This window comes from Python bivittatus, unplaced genomic scaffold (genome assembly GCF_059951505.1).
Source record: "Python bivittatus isolate LINGU-HERP-01145 unplaced genomic scaffold, Pbiv_v1 ctg000080_np1212, whole genome shotgun sequence".
NCBI lineage: Eukaryota > Metazoa > Chordata > Lepidosauria > Squamata > Pythonidae > Python > Python bivittatus.
The window spans coordinates 8,385,281-8,407,277 of NW_028277035.1; the positions used below are offsets into that span (position 1 = coordinate 8,385,281).

General features: G+C 39.5%; 1 protein-coding gene across 1 annotated transcript in view; it reads left to right on the forward strand.

Annotated features, from left to right (window-relative positions):
* LOC103050654 (heparan sulfate glucosamine 3-O-sulfotransferase 3B1) overlaps positions 1-3,872 on the forward strand; it is a 40,464-nt gene extending 36,592 nt beyond the window's left edge. The window contains exon 2 of the mRNA XM_025170641.2: positions 704-3,872. Coding sequence (XP_025026409.2) covers positions 704-1,322 — 619 coding nt within the window. The 3' untranslated portion in view covers positions 1,323-3,872. The remainder of the gene's footprint in view (positions 1-703) is intronic.
* Positions 3,873-21,997: the final 18,125 nt, after the last annotated feature.

Genomic DNA, 21,997 nt, shown 5'->3' on the forward strand with positions numbered 1-21,997 from the left:
TCAACAGCATTGAATACTTATTGTATTTCTAACCTGTTCAGGAGTCTGAGTTCTCTATGTGGAATACAAGACAATTTTATACATTAAATCAGTAAAATAATAAAATGATAACCATTAGTAATAAATAGCATAGGGAAGTATAAGTTTGTATGAGCATTCATGTGTGCATTTCTTTGGTGAACAATTTCTGATCCATACAAAGTTTTAATAGCTTGTAGCTTCTTGATATAGAGAACAAGAGCAGACTGGCCAAAGGAATGGTGGTCCTGATCTGAAATAGGACAGAAAGAGAGAGGCCCATCCATATCCCACCTTCCCTAAATGGGACTTTCCTATTAGAAGCTGCATTTATTGGCCCGGTGAGATCTAATATCCCATTTGTCGATGTAATTCTTAAATGCTTCATTTTTAACATACTTTTGGCTTGCATACTTTTCCCTTCCCAACTTAGTGGTATATTTCAAATTAATCAGATATCCATCAGTTTGAATCTTGTCAGTTATTCCAGCCAATTCACTTTGTACCATATACGTTTGGATATCGTTTGACTTTGGGGCCCTGTGAATTTGCTTTGTTGCCAAACGGTCAGCAGCAGGAATTGGCTAAGCAGCCAGTGGTAGGAATAGTAAAAAACAAACAAACTTTTGAACCAATCCTCTTATTTTTCTCATCAGTCTGCTAATTCCTTTCTCTCTCTCTTCAGGGATTTGATGCCCAGAACTCTTGATGGCCAGATCACCATGGAGAAGACTCCCAGCTACTTTGTCACTAAGGAAGCACCAGCTCGCATCTCCTCTATGTCGAAGGACACCAAGCTCATCGTGGTGGTGAGAGACCCGGTCACCCGAGCCATTTCTGACTACACACAAACCCTTTCCAAGAAGCCAGACATCCCCACCTTTGAGAGCCTGACCTTCAAAAACAGAACTACGGGCCTGATCGATACCTCCTGGAGTGCCATCCAGATTGGCATTTATGCCAAGCACCTGGAAAATTGGCTCCTGTACTTCCCCCTTGGGCAAATCCTTTTTGTCAGTGGGGAGAGACTGATCAGTGATCCAGCAGGCGAGTTGGGCCGGGTCCAGGACTTTCTGGGCCTCAAAAGGATCATCACAGACAAACATTTCTACTTCAACAAAACCAAGGGGTTCCCATGCCTGAAAAAGGCCGAAGGCAGCAGCAAGCCCCACTGCCTGGGCAAAACGAAAGGACGGACCCACCCCAACATTGACCAGAAAGTAGTGCGGAGGCTGCGAGAATTCTATCGGCCGTTCAACATGAAGTTCTACCAGATGACTGGCCATGACTTCGGCTGGGATTGACGGCACTTGCAAGAGTCGATCCTGTCTTTCAGCTTGCTTTCCCCCTACATATGTAGATAGGTCTATATGTAAAATGTACAGAAATCTATTTTATAATAATTTATTTTTTAATTCCTAAGCAATTAATTCACTAAGCTGCCTAACCCCACTGTAGCTCATAGTTGTGCTCTTGTTTGTTTTGAACATTCCACCATGCTGAGTCCTGCCAGGCTCTTTGTGGCCTGGGTTCAGCTTGTGCTGGAAAGTGCTTCCAGGTATTTTCCCAGGAGAACTTTAATATTAAAAATAAAAAGGGGGGCAGGGGGAGCTGATGGTTAAGAGACAATGAGAAAAGCACAATCTTTATTATAATTATAATTATTATTCTTTTTTTTTTCCGATACGGGTACTAGGCATGTCAAAACAATTTTGTACACGGCCCTTCATATTGCATCTCTGGGCTTTCTTCCTTCCTAGGTCAATCCACAGACATTTGTATTTTGTTGACTTGGAAACAGCCTGGAAGTAAAAAAAAAAAAAAAAAAAATGAAGCCTGAGTCAGTTGCCTTCATGGCTGGAAGTGGCGTACGCACAGAAGGAAACACTGTCCAGCTACGGAGCTGTTGCTGCCTCCTGTTCCCCATCTTCATTGATCAGATATTCTCATTCTCCCTCTCTACAGAAACTTTGCAACACCATAGAGTTCCTATGTGAATATCTACAGTTTCTCTGATCTCTCGCTTTTTGGATGGGGAACGATGCAGATTTTGTCCAGCTTTAACTTCTTCCTGCTGAAGAAATGTGAAGTGCTTACTTGGGAGATACAGTGCAAACGATACAGTATTTAATTTTTTTAAAGCTTAGTTTTCAAACTGCTGTTACAGAAGAGGAACGTGAGTCCTCAGTTTGTTCTCTGAATCCCACTTTAATTGTTAGATTTCTCACAATGACTGATCATTCTGCAAGTGGTGTCCTATCCCATGAAACAAGTTAATGCCTTTAGCTCATTGTCACATTCAACCCATATGGGGCTTCCTTCCCTCACAAAAGTGGTTTAAATATAAGCACAAAAACACAGTACTATTTGAAGTTAATTCAATTTAATACATCTTGCTAAATGGTATAGATCAGAGATGAGTGCACACTTTACAAAACTTGCCAAAAAAGGCACTGGAGATGGATGGATATTCAGGAAGTATAGTTTATCCCAACCTCACCAAATAATTCCACAAACCCTTCAGCTATCTTTTGTGTATATACCCAACAGCGCTGTCCTACGATGAATGTCAGAGTGAGTTTCTTCAGGGTGGCCCCTTCTGTGAGCCAAAGCCCATTGCAGATTGAGAGGATTTGACACTGCTTACATCATCAAAAGTTTTGTTCTCTATATGTGCGTGACTGGGTGCATTACTGTACAGAGTCAAAATAAGTTTTTAAAGTCCCCAAGACAAATATGGATTAGATTGGGTGGGATTATCAGATTTATTCTTATCTTGAGAAATAATTGGATATAGTGAGTGACTCAGCGAGAAAATTAATCTGGGGGATTCCTCAGAGGTATGCATGTATACCCACACCAATACATATGCAAACACACCTATACACACTGGCCAAGGGTGTAGATTTTTCTGTAAATATTCATCCTTTACATTGGGCATCCTTGATCTTGAGGAATTTACTATATCATCTGACGGAATACTGCACTACAGGCAAGAAGACATTTGGACCCATCTTCATTGGGACTCATTAGAAGATGCAGCCTATATGGCCACCGAAATACACTTCCATTTAACTCTGATATGTCTTTAATAGCCACATGGCTTTCTCATATAGTCAATCCAAGCAACATCCTTTGTTCAGGAACGTTGGAGTGATATTTAATTTCTAGGGGCCTTATGTTTTCCATTTCAAAATCTTTTGCTTTTTTTGGATTGGACTGCTGAGCAAATGCTCAGGCTTTCATATCTCTTCTTGGAATGGGTTAAGGATACTTCCCTAGCTGCACAAAGCATAGTAGGTATGGTATCCATATACCTTGTTTTCTGTGTGTGTGTTTTTTGAGCGATGATATTGCCATCAATTCACTGCTAAAACGTTGAACTACTAATCATGGATGAACAGCCCACTCAATGGAAACCTTCTGAAACCAATTAACTGAAGAGGCCTTACCTAAATATTACAGTGGCTATGAGGGTCATGTATGATATGATGTTTGAACTGCATAGATAATAGCCTTCATAAAATATTGCTAATTTTTGTTCCATTCGCAAGAGCATATACATCAAAACCTGGAGGTGTGGTTAGATGTCTTTTCACCCTATAACATTAATTTATGGCTGAGTTCCATTCAGCACTGCAGTATGTCCTGATATTAGCAATATTTTTGAGTTTGCTATAACAAGTTATGGCTTAGAATGGTACACTTGTAAAAGGAAACAAATGACAAGCAAAAACTGTAAATTGAATATTTTGTGGTATGTACAACACAAATTAATTTTACACAGAGGTTTTTAGGAAGATGGAATTCTGATTCATACTATTTGAAGAAATAAAATATATTTTACCAAATCATGGAGACTATCTCATTCTTCTTGATTGACAAATCAAGGGTGGATATATCTTTGTCTGGAAAACTTTGGAAAAATATCTAATGTAGGTAATATTCTGCCCCAGGATATCAGAGGAAAGTATCTGTTCGTGACGGAAGGGCACTGCTGAGAGAGCGACAGAGTATGCCTGGCGTCATTTATGTTACTTTTGTAAAAGTGTCGTTTCGTGGCCTTGATCGGGGCAGCTCAGGGCCCCAAAGATTTTGCAGTTCTTCTACAGAAGAACAGAATTGGCCTGCCGTTGCTACAGTGAAGAGGACAAAAAAGGGGGCAGAACAAAGAAAATTTTAGAGCAAAATCCTGTTTGACTGACACGTACACACATGCGTGTATGTGGATGCATACACAAAATACAAACTCTATGTATTTTAGTAATGGCATCATTTACTTCCCACCCATTGGAAGAATTGAAAGGCAGTTAAACAAAAACAGAGAAAACCAAAACAAAACCACATATATATTGTTGCAAAAGGACCTCCCTCCCAAATGCTATTATCCCCATCTTCTGCCCTGTCTGGGTAAACAGGGCAGGTCTGGGAAGTTAGTGGTTCGTCCATCGTGGCTCCCCGCTCTGCATGCCAAGCAGGATTGTTCTGGGCATCAGCTTTCCTTGCAAGATACAGGATATGGGTTGAGAAACCAGAAGAAAGTTTTTAAAAGCCTTGGCTAAGGTTGAGAGACTTCTGCCTTCTAAGGACACCAAGTAAGGGGAATGGCACTTCTGGTTTCCAATCTTTTATTGTCTGGGTGGGGAGCTTTCATCTTCCCATTTGTTACTGAATTGAGCTCCCAGGAAAGTCTGACCAATGATGAGGGATGCTGGAGACCGCAGTTCCCCAAGATCTGGAAAGCACGGCTCCCAACCTCTGCTCCAGAAGAAGTAAGATCCTCACTGTGGGAAATCCAAATTGGCATGTGCTTGGCAATGACAGAAAGATTATAGTCTTAGATACCAGTTTTAACCAGGCTTCAGAAATACTTTTGGTCACTCAGATGCCTGAAGCATCTCCTCCATACAGACCTGGGATAGGCAATTTGCATGTGCAGTTCTCCATTACCTGCTTGTGGACCTCAAAGCCCATCTAGATGAATGAGGATGAAACGAAATGAGGTGCATTTCTTCCCATGAGAACATCCTAACACATTTGAACCCTTTTATGTTTTCAGGAACTGAGGGGATTGTTAAGGGATGAAAGAGGTGTGTAAGGCATCCAAAGCATCATTAAAAAAAAAAACCACCTTGGACATTGGTCTCCCCCCACCCCTCAGTTCTAAGGAGCCAAATGGGAAGAAACGTATTCTTCTGACTGCATCCTGTAAATATGGACAGTGAAATGCATGTTAGAAAAAATACGAAATGCATATGTTCATGAAAATAATGTATTCCTTATATTTAGGGAAAATATTTGTAAAAATGGTATATACTTAACAAAAAACTGTATTTGGTAAAATACGTATCAAAGTGCATTCAAATTTTGAGTTTTTTTAAAAATCAGATTTGATGAACTGAATGTGATGCATTTAACAGACTGGAAGACTGAGAGAAGACAAAATTAACAGTTTCACTCTTCCAAAGTTGAGACTAACTGCATTTCCTTTTAAAACCCCCACGCTAGGTATAAAGTTCTAGCAAACACCTATGGAGATTTCAATACTTACTCACTACAGATTAAAAGGTTACCAAGACCTGAAATCATTCCAATGTTTTGTGTGGTGGGCTATCCTTTTGAAAATCGTATTTTAAATCTCAAAGAATTAATATAAATGCACCTAGGTAATAATTCTCTATTGATCTGAAATTCAAGGCACAGTGAAATGGCTGCCTTGTGCTCTTCTATCAGATGGTTGGGTAAGCGTGGCACGCTGAAGCACAATATGCCAAGTACATTTGAGCCTGGAGTGTTATGCAAACTTGGCCTCTGTGGTAGTTAAATGTCAGCACAAAGTACAAAATGGGGTTAATGCCATAAACCATAGATAAACAAGTCATGCAGATTCAATCTTTGTGTCCCAAATATAATAGATTTGTATTTGGTGTTCAGATACAACAGATAAGGGATGGTGAATGGATGGCTATGGCAGTGAATATGCCAGATTTTTTTTTTTTTTTTTTGCGATGGACAAAGCCCCAAGTGGGTATGGTGCATAGATTATCTCAACAATTCACAAAAGAGTTCCTGCCTCTAAAATGTCTACTGATCTGCCCAAAGGTAACTCACATTATCTTTGAATTCAGTCAGCTTTCAAAGGGCCATCATAAGGAGAGTATTGGAAAAGACCTGGAATCTTTATAGGATAAAAATGAAATCTCCAATATGTTTCAGTTCTTTTTAATTCATGAAGCTTTTTCAATGGCTGAGCTAGAGCAATAGAATTAGTTTGGGCCTAACAAAAGGACTCTCGCACAGTACATGGAGGCCTTTCCTTAACAGTGACCTTAATCTCTCCTTGAAGCCCCCTACCAAAGGAGAACACCCACATCCCTCTAGATCAGCATGCTGGCTGGGGAACTCTGGGAGTTGAAGTCCACATATTTTAAAGTTGCTAAGGTTGAGAAACACTGCTCTCGATAAATAAGCAATCAAGACAATTGTTTACTTATTTATATTGCTTTTATACCACTTCAGTCTTGATGGACTCTAAGCAATTTATAGTTAAGTATATGCAATAGAACCATTAGAAACAATACAATAACAAGTGTGTTATTGTATAATGGTAGAACAAATAGTACAAAAAATAATTACAGGTAAAAGTACAATTCCATGGTGTTCCATTTCACACATAAAAACAAAATTCTAGTCTCCAGTCTAAAACAATAAGTTTTCAAAAGATGAGGGAAGGGGCTACTTTCACCTTCAGGAACAAGCTGTTCCATAGGAGGGGAGGTCTACAGAGAATGCCTGCTTCTAAGCCCACTCTTATTACATTTCCTGATACATAAGTACTTTGCTCATACAAGTAGTCCTTACTTACTGACTGCCTCGTTTAATGACCATTCAAATTTATGCCAGTGTAAAAAAACAGCTTTGCGACTAATCCTCACATTTACGACCGTTGCAGCATCCTGCGGTCATGTGATCACCATTTGTGTGCTTCATGACCAGCTTCCAACAAGCAGAGTTAATGGAGAACATGGAAGTAAAATCACAAGTCACGGTCATGTGATGTCTCACTTAATGACCACAGTGATTCACTTAACCACAGAATAGGAAGTGATGTCATAAGTCCCTTGCAGTCACATGATTTTCTGCTTAGCAACCACAGTGCTTAGTGACAGAGTTGCCAGTCCCAATTGTAGTTGCTAACCAAGGACTACCTGTATATATTGGGTGGGCAGATTCAACATGGAGTAGGTGGCCTCAAAGATACTTCAGTTCCAAAACATACAGGGCTTAATGGGTGATAACCAGCACCTTAATTGCAACTCAGACAAACTGAGAGCCAATACAGCTCACACAATAATGGTGAAGCATGTCAATAACATGTCTAATCCACTTTCTCATGGACAGCCACATTTTGTACCAAGTGAAGTTTCTGGGGGGTCTTCAAGGGCAGCCCCATGTAAAGTGCATTACAGTAATCCAATCAAAAGATGACAAGGGCATGAGTGATTATAATCAGTGACCCACATTCCAGAAATTATGCACCAGCCAAAGCTGAATAAAACACCTCCTAGCCAGAGTCTCCACATATCATGAGCTAAGAATCCAGGATGGACTTGTCCCATGTTATCAACCTGTACTCATTTTGGCAGTCACATGTTAAACCTAGTGCTTTCAGTGGAACATTGGATCTGGAATTGGTGGATGATCAGTCCTTTACTGTTATCAGTTCACTTTCTGATCAAATGGCTTCCTCTTTTCTAGACCTCTGTAGGGATGACAAAGTGTTTCCAGGGGGCACTTGGGGAGTTTCCTAACAATCCAGCATCTAGCTATTCTTCCTGGGAATGATCAATGTAGGAAGGATTATAAAGCAGGTGAAGGAAGAGCTGATGGCCAGTTAGCCCCCTCTCCTAGCAAAATAAAACTTGATTAGAAGATGTTAGAAGCTAAAATATATTATTGGAAATCTTGAAATCTGTGAGGCATCACCCTAGGCATCTCTTCATTTCATTTCTTGCAGCCCCCCAATATACCAAAGAGCAATGGCAGATGCAGAGAGATCACTCAGGAGCAATTTCCCCAGTCTCCTAGTCATCTCCATAATCCAGAGGCTGCTCTCTGAATTGTTAGGAAACTCCTCAAGTGCCACCTGAAAGTCCCCTGGCCCATCAGACATGGGGGTAGACCTTCTTAATTAGCCCATTCTCCCTGTGAAGGTCTATGGCTCACATCAATCTCATACTTATGAGAATGTTATCTGCCCATGATAAGACAGAGTTTGGTGATACATGCCAAAACTTCCCTAACATCCATGATCAAATCTTAGATGAAGATAGATTCACTGTAAACAGACCTATACAGGAGCACAGAGGTAACCCTGGAGATATGTGTCAACTGTTAGTAAAGCCCAAGCCTGGGAAAACAAGAAAGTATGAGAAAGAAACTGAAGATCATCCCACATTGACTCTCTTTGGTATAACAGGAAGAGAAAGGGGAACACAGTCAAGCGTTCAAGATTCTGTTATTATAGCCTATATAATAATACTAGTATGTCTTGTGTGTCTGTTTTCTGAATTGGTCCTCCTTGATGGGCTGACAGGACCTGATTCTTGTCATCACAACTGTTTTATTTCATTCAATCAAAAGTGATGTTTCTGTAACTGATCCTCCTCAGCATAGTTGAAGCTTCATCTAGGAGTATAATTCCTTCACCCATCTCATGGTTACTATCATCCTGGGCAATAGGAATGGTTTTGTTTGGTGAAAGCAAATGTTGCATATTTTGCATGTATCAGATAGTGCTGAGCAACTTACTCCAAATTGCCCCAATCTACTCTGAGATCTGCATTTGCATTATGTTGTTGTACAGCCTTGGTACTCAGATAGTTCCCCAACCCCAACAGTAATAATAGCATTCAACAAATGCCTGAAGGTAAATAAGAAAAGTTCAGCTGCTTTGAATATAGGCATGTCTAGCTTTTTGAAAACAAGTCTCATTTTCGTATTTATTAGGTGTTAGCAATTTTCATAAATATAAAGAGGGAGAAGCATTTCAGCCAAATGGAAAATTGTCTGTAGAAGCTGCCCAAAGTGTACTTTTGGCACAGCTTTCTAAAAGACTAAACTAGTCCTGTATATTTTTGAAAGAATAGAAACCACATTTGTAGATTAACACAAGTCACAAACAGGTTAATAGTCTATTTCCCTTTCCAAAGGGAATTGCTTTTCCCTGAAAATGCACAACCAAGAGCTTCAAAGAACATCAGCTTAAGCATGCTATGCTGGCTGCACTTTAATGTTTCATTTGAGATGTCATCCCACTCTAGAAATGTATATAAAAGAATGCACCCCTCCATTGCACTCAGAGGCCAGAAATCACAGGAAGCCCCAGGGATCCAGGGAAAGGTAAACCAGTCACGTGTTTCAAAATCTTTGGGTAGCTTCAGCTAAACAACTTGGGACCCAGTAGGTAACTATCCACATTATAATCATTAAGACTACCTGGAAAACTCCTATTTCAGATGCCACAAATTGGTAAGCCGGTAAAAAGTCTCTTCCCTCCTGATTTTCAAGGGGCTGTTGTACTGCTTAGGCACCTTCTAAAGATCATCATTTCTCCCAGCCTTCCTGATGTGAATGGGAAAGATGGTTATTTATTGGATTCATTTCACTTCACTTCATTTTCCCCTCCCATTCATTTTAATGTGTATGCTTTCTATTAACTGGTTAAACATAATGACTTTTTTTGGATTTCTACCATCTTACGGTAAGCTGGTTGAAAATATTTGAGAAGTGGTATTTTTTTTAATAAATAGAAAAAAAATCACAAATCTTATCTTATTCATGCATCTCTCTCTCTCTCTCTCTCTCTCTCTCTCTCTCTCTCTCTCTCTCTGTATTTGTGCATGACAGCGTGAGCAGCCACTGGGGGTGCAAATAACATCATGTGCATCATTACATCATTGTGCAAATGAGGCATATTCTGTAATTTGCATCAATCTTGATGCAACTGATGCAAATTGCATAATTCACACCCTTTGTCTGATGACATTGTGTCACACATAAAGTCGTTATAGCTTCTCCTGGTTGCTTATGCCTAAGAATGAAGGGACAGAGAGACAGAGAGAGACAGAGAGAAATGGAGAAGAAAGAGTCTTTTTAGCAGTTGTTCCTTTCGTCTAAGAGATAGGGTACTTTCTGATCATGAATCTCAGCTTTTCCCAACCTAAAGTTCCTCATTTCCCAGAAGTCAGTGAAAATCTTATTTTTAGATTTTCTAAAATTTAAAATCTAATCCTCAGTACTGTTTTTATCAATTGCTGTTTATGATGGTTTAAAATGTTCTTTGAGTGCTTTTTAGCTGTTGATTTATGGATTGTTTGGTATTAGAGTACTGTAAAGTTTTAACTGCCATTGCTGTGAGCCCCTAGAACTCTGTGGAGAATGAACAATATAAAATAAATATAACATAAACAACATAGCCCTTTTTAGAAATGTCATGATTGGACAGTGTTGACTGATCCTGTATGAGATGTTGAATATACGTAATCTAGAATGAATATATTCTTATGGAAGCATGTCCTGTTTATGTTCGTGTTATATATTCCTACTGAGCAAAAAGCATGGAAAGAGTACAGAATTGGAGCAGTCATCTACAGCTTAGAAAGGAATTTGAATGAATGTCTCATGGGTGACATGAGGTACTTGTGTACTGACTGAGTGTGTGCTGTCCTTCCTTGTGTAAGCATCTCTCCAGCTGCCTGCAGTATTCTAGCGTTGTTTCCCAGTATCCGTTCAGTGGGTTTGCCTCAAGTCCAGTAGTGCGGTGAAACAGAAGGCCATCACCTGGCCTAAGAGTTCAGCACCAGGCTTTGACAGTCAAGTGACTTGCAATGCTAAATTAATCGATCCATGCCTGCTAGGAATGCCATTACAAATCAACAAAATTCACATCATATACGTGATACATCACTGTGACCACTGGAATACAGAATGTGCTTTACTGTACATTAATAAACCTTTCACACCCATAGGATTTCTTTCACTGGCCTTTCTTCACCTTTTTACCCAGGAGGAACCTTTGAAATAATTCTCAGGTCTGAGGGGATCCCTGCATAAAAATGGCAAAAAATACAAAAACTTCAAAATAAGTTCACTTCTAACTTAGACAATCCATGTTTTAGAAAATTTACAACAACAGCAAAGTGGCAGTCTGGCAGCTAAGTCGTGGTGTGTAAAAATTCTCCCCACTGCAAGTGGGGAGGGCATGAAGTTCAAAAAATACATTTTTTTTCCAGTCATGATCTCTCGTGGAACCCCTAGCAGCCTCTTGTGGAACCTTAGAATTCTGCAGAGCCCCGGTTCAGGAGGCTTTCTTTTACACTCTAAGGCAGTGTTGTCCAAACTTGGCCACTTTAAGATGAGTGGACTTCAACTCCCAGAATTCCCCAGCCAGGCTGGCTGGGGAATTCTGGGAGTTGAAGTCCACTCATCTTAAAGTGGCCAAGTTTGGACAACAATGTTCTAAGGGAAGTGAGCAAGTTTTGCTGTAAGTAGAATAATACCAGAAAACACTGTACTTTCCCTAAATGTCCAGCTCCTAGTGGAATAAGTATAATTAATTTGGGAGTACAAATGTTGAGGTGCTTTTAGATAACGTATCTCGACTTTCCCCAACCTAATTTACTTCAGTTATCAGGAAACTGTAACTTCCATATTTCGGTGGTCTTAAAATATGATGAAAAGCTAATATATGCTTCTAAAGGATAATACTTAGGAAAACAGAAATATAACAAATGTGCCCATTAAGACATGCCATCAGCTAATAAATTCATTTATGGACATGAGGGCCAATTCTTAAATATCTGAGGATTCAAAATAATCACCTTTCAAAACGATCACCCTTAAAATGTGGAATCTTGCCTTCTAGAAAAAATTAACTCAAATCTTTCAGAATTATACAGTTTTTATATAAAAATGGCATGATGAAGAGCTATAGTAATATTCTTGACATCTGGGATACTTAGCTCAGAATTTATGGGTCAAAAGCTTAAAAGCTTAACTGAAGTAACTTTAAAAAAGGACTGTATTTCTAACTAATTAAGTTATGTCAGCCAAATATGATTTATTTACTGACATCAGTCACGTCTATAGCAGAATTATCTCAATTTTTTTTAATTTTTAATGACTTTCCCTCCCTTCATTAATCTGGTTGTGAATTATTTTTTAATACGTCTTCTTGGCATGAAAGCAAATCAAAGCATTTTTTAAAAAATAGCCCAAGGTAATTCTCTAGCACAGCTGAATGATGGAGTCAAACCAAGCTTTGCTCCTGCAATTTGACACAGAGTTCCTCCTTCAGTCACAGGAGAAGAATTCAGCCTAGCCAGCAATCTGCTCACACAACACTGCGCCCCAGGATCTGCAACTAAGACTCAAGAGTCAATTATTAATTTTTGGATTTCCCTTTTCTTCAGGTGTCCAAATAAACAAATAAACAAATAAACAAATAAACAAATAAACAAATAAATACTCAAGTCAATTATTAATTTTTGGATTTCCCTTTTCTTCAGGTGTCCAAATAAATAAATAAATAAATACTCAAGTCAATTATTAATTTTTGGATTTCCCTTTTCTTCAGGTGTCCAAATAAATAAATAAACAAATAAACAAATAAACAAATAAATACTCAAGTCAATTATTAATTTTTGGATTTACCTTTTCTTCAGGTGTCCAAATAAATAAATAAATAAATAAATAAATACTCAAGTCAATTATTAATTTTTGGATTTCCCTTTTCTTCAGGTGTCCAAATAAATAAACAAACAAACAAACAAACAAACAAATAAACAAATAAATACTCAAGTCAATTATTAATTTTTGGATTTACCTTTTCTTCAGGTGTCCAAATAAATAAATAAATAAATAAATACTCAAGTCAATTATTAATTTTTGGATTTCCCTTTTCTTCAGGTGTCCAAATAAATAAATAAATAAACAAACAAATAAACAAATAAATACTCAAGTCAATTATTAATTTTTGGATTTACCTTTTCTTCAGGTGTCCAAATGAATGAATGAATGAATGAATGAATGATGTAAATGTTTCCATGGAAGGGAAACACCCTTCACTAAACAGCTGCAGCTTTTTCTCAAATAAAAATCTTCATCTTTCTCTCTCTTTTTCTCTCCAATAAGCTACCAATGCCTTAAAACAAAGCTTCAGAACAAGCATGGCAGTTTATGGGTTCAAGGTGAATCCTTTGCAGCTTTATATTAGTGTGTGCACCTTTTAAAACAATTCCAATGTTTTTGGATTTTGCAAGTGACATATTGTGAGGGTGGGGTGGGGTGGACACAATTACTATTGGACGCATCATCCCCATCCACTAAATTGTGTCTGCTGCCTAACTAAACACTTAAGACTGCAATAACAAAGGTCCACTCCTTTGGGACTGTCCATGGTAAGTACTCAAAGTATTATTTCCAGTGTTTCTGAAAAGTTCTGTGTCTTTTGATAGATAGTTAAGTAGAAGATAAATAAACAATAGACAGACAAACAGATTTCTGCCATCTCTGCTTTCTCATCTCCCCATCTGAGCCTGGTGAGTTGTTCCTCTGAGTGAAAGAGTTTCCTCTGGGTCCAGTTGTTAAGCAGTCACAGCCTTTTCTTGAATGGAAAGTTCTCCCCCGCTTGGAACCTGGATGGGCAGAACAGGAAATCCCCCTTCCTCAGGATCAGGCTTTTAAACAAATAGTGCCCATTTTCCCTTTATAACTAAGGCTACTAGGCCTAAGCTTGCTTGCTTATTTGTCGGCTTGTTTGCTTCTCTCTCTCTCTCTCTCTCTCTCCCCACCCATCTGACAGCAGTGACTCTGGGCAGCATACAAGGATTAAAACAATAGCTACAAGCAATAACCCATGATGTCTGAGTAAACAATGCATCCTAATAATTAACACCCCCCCCCCCCCGCCATATCAGCAGCAGAGCTTGTCTAACCTCCTGGCCCAATTGCCTGAGGAAACAGCCAGGTCTTCAGAGCCTTGCAAAAAGCTAACAGGTTTGGGGTCATACTCCAAATCTCCAGGGGGATGCTGTTCCACTGGGCAGGCACTGCCAGAGAGAAGGTACGACTCCTGGGTCCAACATAATGACACTGTTTGGTGGAGGGATCCCAAAGCCTGCCCTCTCTGCTAGGTGCGGTGGGGTGAGTGGAAACAATGTGGAAAGAGGCAGTCCCACAAATAGCCAGGCCCTGCACCATGTAGGAGTTTATAGGTGATAAGCAGCACCTCGAATTGCACACAGAAGCTTACTGGGAGCTCACACAGTAGCGGGGTTATATGAGCATAATGAGAAACACCAAAAACGGTCTGCGCTGCTGCATTCTGGACCAGTTACAGCTTCTGAATGCTGTTCAAGGACAACCCCAAGTAGAACATGTCACGATAATCCAAACAAGAGGTGGCTAATGCACGAGTCACCATAAGCAAGACCTCCTGATGAACTGTAAACCCAGATTGTTAGATGATTTGAAGTTTGACCATTCAGATGAAGCTACATTACCCAGAGAGTAAAACCCTAACCCTGCAGTTCTTCCTAACCTTTGGTGGTAATGGTCACATTTAATAGTTGAAAAGACTCACAAAATAGCTGCCATAGTGGGTGTGGCTAATCGTAAAACACCCATTCACCCCATGGCAAACTGGATGTCCTGCCACGCTTCCTTCCCAGTTTATTTTTGTCTTTTTCCTGTTGGGTCAAGTATTGTCTAACAAAGCACAACTAAGCTCCCAACTACCCATTCTTCTTGTGTACAAGAACACCCTAGAGCCTAGTTAAATTCCTTTTTTAAAATATAAATTTATTAAAAGATTTAAAAGCAAGAGTAAAAATGCAAACTAAAAGAAAAAAGGAGAAAAGAAAAAGGAAGAAATCAAAGAAAAATCTAAAGTGCAGAAAAAAGAAAAAGAAAAGAAAGAAAAAGGATATAAAGAAGTGGCTTCCAATTTTCTTTACAGCAGTTATAAGTACGATTGTAGATTTACCTCTTTCTCGAAAGTTACATTGTGACTCTCTTCTTTCTATAATCTATCCAACTAATTGTCAAATTGAATTCCAGTGACATCCTTGGAAATAAATAGGATACTTGAGGTGGGTGCTTGGCCATTTATTTATTTCTTAAATCTAAAGACTCTAAATTAAATCAGATTAAATCAGTGTGGAGTTAGGAGCAATGCTAACTCAGCTGGTGCTTTCCCTGGATATTCTGGACACTGAACAGAAGGTCCAGAGCATACAATGCAACTATTCTGAATATTTTTATTATCGCTCTTCTTGCCATATACGAGAGCTTCTTTTTCTAATGTTTAAGTAGTATTTTCAAGGTCTGCTATTGATGTTTAATTTGTATAAACACTGGTAACCTTGAAAAACAACTGATGTTTAAAAAAAATGATATATTTGCCATTTATGTTGCATAACTCAAGTAAACAGAAGTTCAGCAGCTTCAAGTCACCCAAAAACTAATGTGATGGGAAATGCCTTATTTCCAAAACAGCCAATTGCTGCTTGCCTGTCAGGCCTTGCCACCAGCTGATTGGGCACAGGGGACAGAGAGAGGCAAGTAAGAGGTTGGGGATACATCCATGATGATCATGTGACCTGGTCTGACTGTGGCAGTGCAGCAGCACAGCAGTGCTGAAGTGGCCACAAGTTCCCCAAATTTCAATCCAATGGCAGTAATGGGTCCCTGATTTTGGATGCATTCTGTAAGTTAGCTCATTTGAGGTACCTTGCTTCAAAAATTGTTGCCCTGTGATGCACCATTTTGGCCAGTTGAAGGTTACAGACATGAGAGTTTTAGTAATATATAGCTATGACAGAGACTTGCATAATATTTGCATAGAAAATTAGAAACATAATTTAACCAAAGATACATATTAGTGGGGAAGCCTATGGCTAACTGACCTCCTGCTCCTCTCCTCTCTTCTCTAAAAGAACTTTTTCTTTAATCCAAATCCTGGCTGCTTCCAGATGAAACATTTATTCTGGAATTACCATGGCTCTCTCACTCAGATTTTAAGTGGTTCAGCAATCATTGTCATTCATTTGTAATTTTCCAATGTTTTCTCATTGTTGTGTCCATTCTTCATTCCCCAGAAGGATATATTTTTTTAACAATGAAAGAATGGAACGGCCTTGACAGATAGAGATGTTGTACATGAAGTTCTTCTTTTTCAAGAATCATAGTTTTACTGTTAGTAATGACTTAAGAAGACAACAGAATAATACTTGACCTAGCCGTATGGACAGAAAACCCTACTTCTGTTCTCATGAAAGAAGCGGAATATATTCTGATAACAGGTCAGCTACAGAGCTTTGAGCTTACAGCAGAAGAGCAATGGTTTTTTTGCACCTGGAACTGTGCGGCTAGAAGCACCCTGAGATGGAGTACTCCTTCAGAAAAAGCTTATTTCTCTGAGAGTCCTTGAAACAGAAGACTCTCCCAAGTGACGTAAGCAACGTAGTAGGAATCAAGTGTGACCAGACATAATCAATCACTGAAGTCTCTGAAGCCCAGCTTTGTTTAAAACAAGCAAGCAAGTCAGCAAACAAAAACCTTTGGTTTAACCCAGTGATGAAACTAAACCATAGTAATTCATTAAATTTTACCACCTCCCCCTCCCCTCCCCCCCCCCCAATTATGTGCTTCTTTTCTTCAGCAAAATGGAAAAACTTGCATAAGCACATGGATCTTAGTTGGGTACAACATATGCTGCATATGGACTTCTTTACCATTACTTGTGTTTACATCCTGCTGCTTATGTCTCCTACAACAGCCATTCCTGCCATTGGTGTGATTTGGTAGAGGGTGGATATATTCCCAGGCCTACGATACCCTTGATGAACTCCTGTGGCAAAAACAAGACATTGCTTTTGGAGAAGACAACTGTAATGGGACAAAGAAATGGACCTTCTTTATCACCAAGAAGGTCCATTTATTCAAAGATGATGTATGCTTTTTCCATTCATTGAAGCCACTCCCTTTACATGCATGGCATGCATTTTAAAAAGGGTGAGGCTTTGTTCTCCTAATCACATCTGCCATTTTGAAACCAGGGATCACTGCTGCAGATGCTACATATCCTATAAAACAGGGATGGGCAATCTTGTTGAAAGACAGTTTCATCTTCCCTGATCATTGGCCAAGCTGACTGAGGCTGCTGAGAGGAGTTATTCATCTGGACTACAAAGGCTACACCAAAAATAAGAATATTTCTTTACATCCATTCCCACTGTCTTTCACTTGGTTCATCAGACCCTTGCTTTTCCACCTCTTGCATCCTTATATCACAGGTGAGCAGCTTCTTCAATATTACAAGGCATTTTCAAAACGTACAATGAACCCAAGGGCTATGTTTAATTTGCATTTTTATGCACATATAATTTGGATGAATGTAGCAGGTACTAAACCATAGCTAATGAACATGAAGCACTTCTCTGCTGATGCCACACAAGCTGTGAATCTTTTGTCTCTGAGCCTTCTGTAGGCTGCTTCATCTTCATAATATACTTCCTGACAACTCTTGTCTCCCAGTTACCAGTGGGGACTGAAATGAGCTACCATTTACAATCCTGGAGTAATCAGTGTCATGAAAGAACTCATAAAACAAACAAGAGCTTAGTAACCAGATTTAAAATACTATGTACAGGTTGTCATGCTTCCATTTAGTAAGTTCTGATTTTATATGCTGAGTCTACATTTGAGAGTTTTCTGTAAAACCACAAGGTTTGCTATTGGAATTATGTCTTTTTTTTCTTTTTTCTTTCTGGTGCCTTTGAGTCAGTGTTGACTCCTGGGGGCTGCCTGAACAAGTCCCTGCAGTTGTGTCATATTTTGTCATATTTTCAAAATATTATGTCATATTTTGCATTATGATGTTCACTTCTAATTTTATAGTAGAAATACAAAGACACAAGACTACTAGACTCCATGAAGTATCTATGTGTTTAGATATGAGGTGAAATATCCATATCTATCTATATACATAAATATCCATATACAGTATAACCACGGATAGCAAAAAAAGGAGATTCTAGAAGTTCTATTCATATAAGGCATACTCTTGCTCCCAATAACTTCCCATTGTCATTTTAATGAAAATATCCTGAAAATGCTGGGGTTGTTAAGCTCCAAGCCTAACATATGAGGAAGAGTAATTTCATTTGTTGCACCTGCTTTTCAGTTTCCTGCTGTTATTCATAGAAAGGGCCTTGGGCATGAAAGCATGGCTGGAGTTCACTATAACACCAATTGACCCAAGGAGCAAATATTGGATCAATAATACATGGGAAGAATAAAGTCTTTCAATGAGTGATGACATCTAGCCTGACATCTGTTTCTTGCTTTGCCTACAGCCATGCTGTTGTGCACAGAACTCTTCTGAGCTAAGAGGGTTAGGCTGAGCCGGTGCCTGAGTGGAGCAAAACATGAAGAATTTCAATCTCAGGGAATGGGTTGCTCCAAATGGTGATAAATTTGCCAGGCCCAGTTCATGAGCAGGATGAGCAGGGTATGAACTTGACTCTTTGGTAATAGCTGCCTGGCATGAAATACATGACTGGAAATCCTATGCTACCCATTTCAATGAATGCATGGGGAAGCAGTACCACAGTGGTGCATGCACTGTAATTATGAAGTCCATGACAGTGAAATGGAAAACAGCTCCCCCCCACCCCTGCAAATGGGGTGGTTCTTTTTGAGACCTGCAAGGAAAACAATGACATTAGGAGATGTGAAAAATATGTTCAGCAAGATCTTGCCGCTTTCATCAAAATGGCATCATCATGCCACGAGTACTGCCTCTTTCATGCATGCAAGCAATGTCAGGACACACATACAAAGAGGTGGGGTTCGTGTCATGGCTTTGCCCTTCTGCTTTCATCATTCTGCCTTCTCCTTGCCTCCCTCCTGCAGAGGCCACTTTCCAGCCTGTAGAATTCAGCGTTATATAATAAAAAGGGTGACAAGATAATAAATGACATAGAGATTTTGTGAACGGGTCCACATGAAACAGCCTGAAGCTGCAAGCTTCATTTTTTTTTTTTTAATTATTAGATTTATATCTTGGCTTTCTTCTAGGAGCTCAAGGTGCAGGATATAGCATTTCCTCCTCCAATTTTCCCAACAACAAAATCATGTAAGAGGGATGAGGTTCAGCAGTAATAAGAAGCCCAAGGTCAGCCAGTGAATGAGGCTGGAGCTAAAACCAGGCCTTTCTAGTCTTAATCCATCTACCACAGCATATTGGACATCTGGATTCTTTGGGGCCTGAACTGATATCTGCGGCTGCCGTTACTGAAAATCCTCAGGTGCTGTTTTTCAGGTAGGGCTTTGCCTCCTTTTTACCTCCCTGGTCCAAGTCAGCAACCAATAGCTGGATCTAAGACCCACTGGACTCAAGGAAACTTGCCTCATAAATAGGCAGATGTACAATCATATTCTTCAGCTGCAGTCCTAGACATGCTTACATGGGAAAGTGAGTAAACTTCTGAGAAGGCATCCATGGATTGCATAAATCATTTTTTACACAAAATGATGGGGGTGTGGTGATGCCCTATTTCCAGTTCTAGTTTTCTTCTTTCACTTTCCCATTGGTGCTAACAATACACATCCCAAGATCAATATTAAGAATCCAAACGTTTCCCTCAATATTAGCTTCTGCATACATACAAGTGAGTTTGAGCTTTCAAAAGCTTGTTCTTTTCAAGTTGGCTGGGCCATCTTAGCAGCTGAAGCTGGGGAAGGCTATGCTAAACCCAGCTTGAGAAAAGTCTACTCTTCCCTACCTTCCTTGCAATCTCCAAGAAAAGATCAAAAGCATCTACTTCAGTTTTTGACTATTAGCAGATTGTCACTGTGTTTAACTAGTTTTAATCCCAAATAGTGATGATTAGCCACCATGGGTTGAAGTTGGCTTGTTTTGGCAAACTAGAGTTGACACTCACCACAATTTATCCCCATTTGGATGAAATCACCAACTGCCTGCATTGAAGGAAGAGAGTACAGACACTCATAAATGGTTGTGCTGAACTATCTTTTCATTTTGCATAGATATGAGTCAATAATGTTGGTTTGGCCATATTATAGCACTGTTGTGTTATGTACACATTCTTCCCAGATACAAAGCTACAAACCTGATGTCTCTAGGATTGCCTGTTTACTCTACTTCAGCAGTTATCTGTGAGAGGGTGGGAAGAGTAGATCATGTAATTTGGTTGCAGAGAGGAACTGGGACTGAAATATTGGTTCTAAGTCCTTGCAGAGGGTGACAGATAGTTAGATGTATCTCACTAGTGAAAATATATCTGTTTCATCCAGAATTCTCCTTTTTCCACCTCTGTGCATGTGTGCTCGTACATGCAGGCCAAACACAAATGAACATCTGGCCTAATATCACTAATTTTGGGATTTTTGCAAAGAAATGAGGATAGAAAATTGGTGATAGGATGCAATAGGTTAGAGAGTGTTGAAAATGAAAGCAGCACATTATTAAAATTGAGTGCTAAATGGTCAGATGTAAAAGCTTTTGCACCACACAAAACTGTTTATGAAGCCAAAACAGAACCTTTAGTTCTGATGACACTTTCAACACAACAATGATACCATCAGTAAATCTGCTGATGTGCAAAGGAGAAATAAATGCCTTTTGTGGTTGGTGGATTTTGGAGTGTGTGTGATTATTGTTAACGTATGGCCTGTGGAAGATAGTGTCCCTATAGATTTTACTCAAGGTAGGCTTTATATTCAAATTATAGACCAGCTGAACATGCGGAAATGTCCCCAGAAGATGTTAGCCAGGTAAAAGGGGGCATATCACTCACTGAAACCAGCAGATAAATTGGCATGTCATCTAAGTGAAGTGAAACCACTTGGGATTGCTAAAGAAAGGAGGAAACCTGTTAAGGAAACCAAGTAGTAAGTTTAATTCTTAAAGGACCACTAAGGCTAGTGGTACCTAGACCAAAAATGACACTGTGGATTTGGAGAAAAGCATCTAATGAGCGCTTTTGTCTCTTAGGCAGAAAGTTAACAGAGAGAAGATCTATTTCTACACAAACAGGAGCTCACACCATCTGTGCTCTGTACAAAAAGGAAAGTTCTCATTTTATGCAATAACTGAACCTAACCTGAAAGGGACTGATGAATGGGAGGTGGACCCTTTGACCTCAAGGTCACCAAAGGGTTGGACTTTGAGCAGGCCAAAATGCAAAATTTGGGTTGTTAACAAGCAGCTTCCTCTTTAATATGTGTCTGCCACCATGGGTGAGAGAGACAGATGACTTTCCTTCAGGGCTGGATGTTTTCCCTGAGGCCACAAGATCTTTTGCCCTTTCTTTAATTCCTCTGGGTAAAAAGAAACTAGAGTTATCTACAAGTGGCATCTCAACATTCTTCACTCATGGCAGTAGGACACCTTTGTTCTTTTTTCCTAATTTTTCTTCCCTTTCACCTATGGTAGCCAATTACTGTTGGCAGCCTGGCCACTGCTTTACATATGCTCCAAGTTCAGGATTCTAATCCGTTTGGGCACTAGGTAAAGGAAAAAGTAATTTCTGCAAAGAACTGGTTGAAATATTCAAAATTCTGGAACGCAGAAAAAAAATGTCTTCAAAGAAGTCTAGCTTTGCTGTAATGCTCATCATGTGGAGAGAATATAAGGAGAAGATCAGTCTGGTGGTGTGATGGAATGGAATTATGAAGGCCCAGCTCAGGGAGATAATCATTTTCTTAGCTCGCCAGAACCACGTGAGAGGAACAAGAGGATGAGACCGGCACCTCCCTGAGGAATTCACACTGTTGTGGCTGGAGGACTTTGGGAACTGGGGTTTTAGTCTGGGAAGATTCTTGCTAGAGATTGTAGCTAATAAACATAGGTGGACTGAATTGGCATTGTCTCTTGGAGTTCCTTGGGCTA